Genomic DNA, 7,091 nt, shown 5'->3' with positions numbered 1-7,091 from the left:
AGGGCCCAGAATGGCAGTCCTCTCACAGAACCCCAAGCCTTCTGCATAACATATTTTTCTATTTGCAGGGGAGGGAAGGGGGCAGTCCACTTACAACTGAATTCATACAAGGAAACTTACGAGATGATCTTTAAGGTCCCTTCCAACCCAAACCATTCTATGATTCTATAAAGTTTAAATTGTACATGTTCTTTCAGTCTATGGTTTTATTAAGTGCATACTTTTAAATATTGTTTGTCAGTGAGAAGGTTCTATCTGGTGACGAATGTTTATATTTCTTATGGCTGCCTTGTAAAGATTCAAAAATGTACAATAATGAATTTCTTAATATGAAATAAGGAGTAAGATTTCTACAACTGGTATAGATTTTGATGTGAGCTGGTTTTTAAAATCTTATAACAAATTAGTCACTTAAATAAAACCTTCCTTGCTTTAAGCGAACAGTGTCACTGATTTTTCTTACCAGTGATGTAGGAAGTATTAGATCATCATTGTACATGTCCTAGTAGCCAGTGGAAACAACATAAATAGAGGCTGTTCAATACATCTGACTGTCTGAAATAATACTTAGATTGGAGGTTGACTTTTCACAAAACTCCAACCATCCTTCCTTTTGAAAAGTCATATAAGAAAATATTTCAGTAATGAGACACCATCTTTGCGAAAGCTTTATAGTAGTTTCAGTACATGCAAGGAATAACTTCAAGCTACTGGTCCATATAGAAAGGTGGTTAAAAAAAAAAAAAACACCCCACAACACAAAAACACATCAAGAAATACCACAAGCTAAAGCTCTCAGTCATCTGAAAGCCTGGAGGTCAGGGTCGTTTTCATGTTTCCAGGCCTCATTAACTGTTTCAATATTTTAAAACAGTCTAGTTTGGCAAGAAAAATCGGGAGCAAGTTTAAAATCAATACTTACACATAAATCAGAATTGAACATGACTGCTTCCCATATTTATACTTAATACCATTAAAATTTTAGTAGTTCCAGTTTTACTAAATTACATGTGCATCTTAAAAATTATCAAGTAGAGCAAAGTTTCCCAAATCAATCTTTTGTTTGAAGGTTCATCTTAAAGTGAATGTAATCTGAGAAGTTTGCACAAAGCTACTACCATGGAAAACAGCCCTGATGTTGAACTCTAGAAAATTGAGAAATCCTTGCTTTAGTTTGAAAGGCTAAACTTTGTTAAACTGAATCACCTACCAAAAAAGGCTTGTCAAATGAATGTTACTTTTGTAAAAAATTAGAAGCAAAATACAGGTATCAAATGCTTAGTATACTTCATCAGATAAAATACCTGCACTGTGGTATTATGTTTAACTCGACTGCCAAGATGCTATTTAAAGCAGCAGCAAGAAATGACATAAAGTTGCTCTGATTTGTCTGGAACCCAACTATTTAAGATAGGATTAGTTAGGCTAATCTAATAGCAATCCTTAAGGCCATGAATTAGAGTCCTAATGTGTCTCCTCTCTTGTGGCATGAGTGACTCCACAGAAACTTGTTGCTTTGGAATGGCAGTTGTGGTCAGAACTCAAACAAGCCACTACTGTTTCATTAACTTCCAGTTAAATATGATGCTTAACTTTTGGTTTGTTTGTATACAGAAAAAAATTGTTAGGCTTTCAAAATAATGGACCAGTACCTTCAGTATGCAAGTACTCATACTAAAACTCATGGCAATTGGACACCAGTCTAAATACTACTGTTACCTATGATCACCCTTCATAAGTCTGTGGCCCTTGCTCTGGCCGTTCCTACTGGTCAGTTCAACATAAATTTCAAAGTACTTACTACCTTATGAAAGTCACATTCAAGATGGTCCCTCATCTCAGCAGGAGATAATACACTGTGGTACAACTTTTATTCTCTCGTTCACTTGAAAAGAGAAAGCAAGGGAAGGGAAGTCCTGAGCTGCTTTGTCAAGAAAGATTATAAAATGTAATGGCTTTTTCAATGTACAGAGTGCACCCTTTCAAGTGCTACACAGAGCTCGCCTTTATATGTGCTCATAAATCAACAATAGTGACAGCCATGTCTGTCTAGGTACCAAGTGCTCGATGGAGTTTCTTTGCTCGCCTTCCGATAGCTTGAGAAAGTTTCTGAGATCGATGTGTAGACTGTAAGTTTTGTGCCATTAGATAGTAGTAGTTTGATATTGCGTGTTGCCTGCAGAAGAACAAGACTGCCATTAGCAGCATGAAGTCAGTAAGGTTAATTAACTGGTTGTCAGGCAAATTGCTGGAAAACTGTTAAATGGGAGCAAGGAAGAGGTCTGGGATCTGTACACTTTCTATAACAGTTCTAAACACTAGCAAGAAAATACTTTGTTACCTTCAGTGAGCATAAATGGCAGTACACAAATTAAGTATTGCAATACTTTAACTAGCAACAGGAGCATTTCTTGTGATATAATCTAATTCATTAAAATGAAAAACACTAGAACAATACATGGAGCTGGCAACTATAAACAGTTTGAGATCAAGGTTTGTTTCATCACGGAAAAGATGAAAAGGGAGCTGTAACACTAAAACTTCTGGCAATTGGATACCAGAACAGAAAGTTATATGCAAGACTGTAAGGGCACCTCCAAAAAAGTTTATTTCACAACTATTCCAGTCCGCAACCTACAAACCAGCCAGTCACAGAGCACATTGTATGCATCTACATATGCAGGAGAACTGGACCAAATTGCTTAGCGGAAGGAGTACACATCACTGTTTAAACCTTCAGTCAAGCATTTGAAACTGCTGTCATTTTTCCTGAAATGTTACAGCAATCAACTTCTTACACCTATCTTTGTTGCTAAAATAGGACATAGTATTCAGGATGTAACTTTCCCTTTAACAAAAGGAACACTTCCAACATAATGGGTGAAGATATTAATGTCACAGCACAGATCTCAGTGAAGGTAATAGAGGCATTTACCTGGTCAATGAATTGACACTAGAAGTGATGTTTAGAAACTTACACCAAAGAATTCCTGTTCCCATCCATTTAGGTACAATTGTGGTGTTTAAAAATGCCAGCACTACAGGTATCAAGGGCTGTTAATTGTGATAGCATTGTCTTAACTGCTAAGACAATGTTAGGGATGGAAAAGAAAGGCTGTAAAATTAGACAACTCAGGCTAATGGTTTGTTCTGTCATGCTTTGTGATCTTCATTAGTAATCAATGAGAACTGAGGTTGAGTGACAAAGACATTAGTACTAGTAGTTTTCTGGTCTGGGGTGAGAAGAGCTGCTGTTTGCATAGAAGCCCAACTTACGGTTCATTGCGAACCCACAAGGTTTCACTAATCCACAATGTAGAGGTTTTACAACTGCACAATGATTTGCTGTAGCAGAGACAGCCACAGTGAGTATGAGGGAAGAACCCTGTGGTTCCACATAATACTTTAAAGAAGCATGAGTTAATAAGCCTTTCTCTCTCCAGACAGCAGGTTTTCTCCCCACAGATGCATGCAGGTATACACAAGGTAAGTGAACCACTACTTTACCTGGTTGATACTATCTTCAGTTACGAATGAGAGCATCTGTCATATCACTAACAGATGGGAGAATATTAGGAGTGAGATTTAGTAAACTTTCAATGGATATGATCATTAACTTAATACAGGATTTAACCTATAGTTATCTAGAAATGGTCCCATTTGTAAAAATTGAATTTTTGGAATTATGTAGGATTTTAAGCCCTTACCTCTTTGTAGATAAAAGTACTTAATGCTAAGCCCTCTCTAGAGGATTTTAGGTGCTTGACATTTAATTATTGAATGCTTGACATCGAGTGTTCTAAGAGAGGAAGAGGTTTAGGGAATTGCCCCGTGGCAAGACTTCTGACCTTTAGTTTTTACTGTCTTAATATGTCTAATTCAGAATGACATAACCTTTACAAACACAGCAGCCTACCACCTCATGGATTAACCAAGGTGTTGTATAAGAGGTTTCTGCATCCTCTAAATTTTTGAATTATGGGTACCATGGACTATTTGTTAACATAATGCTACCTAATAAAAGGATTTTCTTATAAATGTGCAGGCACCAATGACAGCATCACTGCAATGGGATTCCTCCCTCCTTGCCCCCCTCCCCCACCTGGATTGGCACCTCTTTTAGACAGAGGCAGGGAGGTACTGATCTCACACAAGGTCAAAGGTAGGCTCTTGCTGGGAAAAATCTGACTTCCACAGCAAGAAACCTGAAGACAAGGAGAGCATTTGACAGGTTTTAGAAACTGCAATTCCAACTGCAGATTTAATCTGCACATGTATCTTGAAGAAAGAAAGGCTCTGCTACATTACAGCTGAGAAAGTTCTGCAACTGTTCCTCATCCTGACTTACAGGGATCACTTAGCCTGCTATTGGCAATGTCCGAGTGGGAGCTAACCTGTGGCTAAAAGTTGAGGGACACTTAGCGGTATCTACCTCTCCTCTTGCTAAAAGTTGAGGGACACTTAAGCGGTATTTACCTCTCCTCTTGCTAAAAGTTGAGGGACAGTTAGTGGTATTTACCTCTCCTCTTGCACAATGGCATCATCAAATGCCTGGGAGATATGCTTAAATTGGCAAATCCCTGAGGAGACCAGCTCCAACTCGCAGTCAAACTCTCTGCAAACAGAATGATCATTACTAAAGATCAAACAGGATAGACTGACTAAGCGACACTACCCAAGCCTCTATCCCTGCAGTAACAACTCTAGTTACCTCCAGACTTTACCCGGAGAAGTTTAGGGCTGTAAAAATCATACTCTTAATTCCACTGACCAACTGCTTCACCTCTCCATTCATCCCCAAGACAGCTGTCTTCCAATTCAAACACTGGGTTCAGATTCATGAGGCTTGGATTCAGCTTCTAGCTTTGACTTTTCTCATGTGACTTTGACCAAAACAGAAATCTATGTGTGCATTATGAAGTATTTCCCTAGCTCACAACCCTTTATCTAATTTGTGTTAAATCTTTGAGGCAAGAATCTCTACTCTCTGTAAAGAGCTCAGCATAAGTGGAGCTATTCCAGGTATCTTTGCAATACAAATAGCAACTTTAGAAAAGTTAGAGCTAAGTAGGAATGAGATGCATTGAGAGCATTTTTCTTTACCAGAAAGGCATCACCAAAGAACTCAGGTATGTCTCTAGTGTCAGATGGGGACAGCTGCTGAGAAACATGGCATACACGTACCCAGTGGGAGAGTGATTTTTAAAAAGTTCTTGTCACAGCACAAAATTAAGTTTCATGTTTCAGCTTTATGCAGTGCTCAGTCCCTGTCTATACAGGCACCTGTAACTGTCTTAACTATTCAAACAGCACACCCTTTCAGGGGAATAGGATAGCAACCTTCATATCTTGCCTTTCACCTTACAAGATATTCTAATCACAGTAATAAAAAAAAAAGGGAATAAGGTTTACAAAAGAACATGGCTTACATCTTTGTGCTGGCAGGAGCAGGTGATGAATATGGGCTTTTCAGTGCTGCTGCTCTTCTTGATCTCCGGAGGGAGACAGCATCTTTACCAAGCCAGGATGAGAAACCCCTCAATTCTCTATGCTCTGACACCCTTGTTGGCCCAAGCAAGGCTCTTTTGCTGGATCTTGGGGTGCCTTTGGAACTGGCTGCTGGAGTAACACTCTTCTTATGGCAAGGGGTTCGAGTTGTAGTACTTCCTTTCTTGGTAGAACTGGTTGCACAGCTTCTGCTGATGGATTCACCTGGAAAGGTCACCATCAAGTGTACTGGGCTTTGGCAAGACTTCTGTGTTTTCTGAAAGAAGCATTAGACAGACATGTTATGCTAAATAAACTCAATTAGCCTAGAGTTTGGAACCAGAAAGACAAGGAACATTTGAGCTGAATGCCTAGCTTTCATTCTCATATCAGGTTTAGTCTAGCATGAATGCTTCTCAACCCTCTGTACCCATTTGCACTGGAGGACTCATTTGCTCCCCCAATCCTTGAAACTTGTCAGCAGGCATTGGAACAGAGCTCCTGCTGCTCGTATGCAGGAGAGAGCGAGGCTCCCTGGCATATAATTGATGTAGTTAAAATCAGAGGTGCAAGCTCAAGTTTGCTACCTTGCTACCATCTAGCGGTTTTTGTTAGTCCAAATTTAGATTGACTATAATGAAGAACATGCTAATAAATAGTATGGGTACAGGAAAAGGAGTAAAAAAAAAAAATCCAAAGCACTATACATTTATCAGAAACGATTCTTTGCAAACAATGGCAGTCTCTACCCACCTTTCTCCGTGTGAAGGCTGCTCTGCCATACATGATGAAATACAGTAGGGGAAAAGCATTTATTTAGTAATATAATAAAAAGTTTTGATGAAACTGCATCTCATATTTCTTCTTTTTACCTTCCTCCCTGTTCTACCAGATCCATAATTTGCCTGTCTATACTTTAGCAAGGATATTAAAGATTTTACTAATTAGTAGCTATGAGACAACCATTATGGTGTGCAAGCACATGAGAGAGACTCTCTGGAGTAGAGCATTCTGTACAAAGTCCAGAAATCTTAGCACTGAAGTTGGAGCAAAAACTAAACTCTATCCACACTCCACTGCAAAGGCAAAGTACCTGGGACACTGTTCCGAAAGCATTTTTTGCTGTTCTTTTAATACTCTGAAGAGTTCGGCACTTCTGTCTTGCTTCCAGACTTTCCCAAGTTGGGGTCTTATGAATACTCAACTCTAGTTGCTTTAATGGCAGTCGCTTCCTTAGAGACATGCGGATGGTATTGAGAGAATTCAAAGAAGCCCTTCTCTTGAATTTATTGGGTACAGGGCTCTCATTCTCATCGAAGTCAGCTAGGAGCTGGTGTTTCCGCCAGGCCATTGTTGCCTTGACATTTTGGAGCACAGATACCATCTTGTTCCAATTCTTAGTCAACCTTATTTCTAAAACAATAAGAATGAGAGCAATAATTAGACAGGGCAAGGTACAAAGCAGTGTGAAAAAGGAGAAATGGAAATTGTTATACAATGCATTCAGTTACAGTTGCCTGAGACAACAAAATCAGAACTGAGCAGACTTTTACTTGGAGGCTTGAAGAACAGCATTGATTTCTACAGCTATTTAGGTCTGTGCA

General features: G+C 39.1%; 1 protein-coding gene across 1 annotated transcript; it reads right to left on the bottom strand.

Moving 5' to 3' along the window:
* Positions 1-2,049: 2,049 nt before the first annotated feature.
* On the bottom strand, positions 2,050-6,871 carry FAM64A (family with sequence similarity 64, member A). Its single transcript, XM_009583382.1, has 4 exons — positions 6,581-6,871; positions 5,430-5,764; positions 4,520-4,615; positions 2,050-2,176 (listed from the first exon to the last, which is right to left on the bottom strand). The coding sequence occupies exons 1-4, from the start codon at positions 6,869-6,871 to the stop codon at positions 2,050-2,052; spliced, it is 849 nt and encodes a 282-aa protein (XP_009581677.1).
* Between the last annotated feature and the right edge of the window lie 220 nt (positions 6,872-7,091).

This window comes from Fulmarus glacialis, unplaced genomic scaffold (genome assembly GCF_000690835.1).
Source record: "Fulmarus glacialis isolate BGI_N327 unplaced genomic scaffold, ASM69083v1 scaffold28218, whole genome shotgun sequence".
Lineage (NCBI taxonomy): Eukaryota > Metazoa > Chordata > Aves > Procellariiformes > Procellariidae > Fulmarus > Fulmarus glacialis.
The sequence above is the reverse complement of the archived record's forward strand: the minus strand, read 5'-3'. Positions and strand labels throughout refer to the sequence as shown.

Excerpts from the sequence above, each read along its gene's own strand:
- FAM64A (XM_009583382.1), bottom strand. The coding sequence starts at position 6,871 with ATGGTATCTGTGCTCCAAAATGTCAAGGCAACAATGGCCTGGCGGAAA. Across the intron at positions 5,765-6,580 it reads CTTTCGGAACAGTGTCCCAG|AAAACACAGAAGTCTTGCCA; the intron begins GTACTTTGCCTT and ends TGCTTCTTTCAG. Across the intron at positions 4,616-5,429 it reads GCTCCTGCCAGCACAAAGAT|AGAGTTTGACTGCGAGTTGG; the intron begins GTAAGCCATGTT and ends TTCTGTTTGCAG.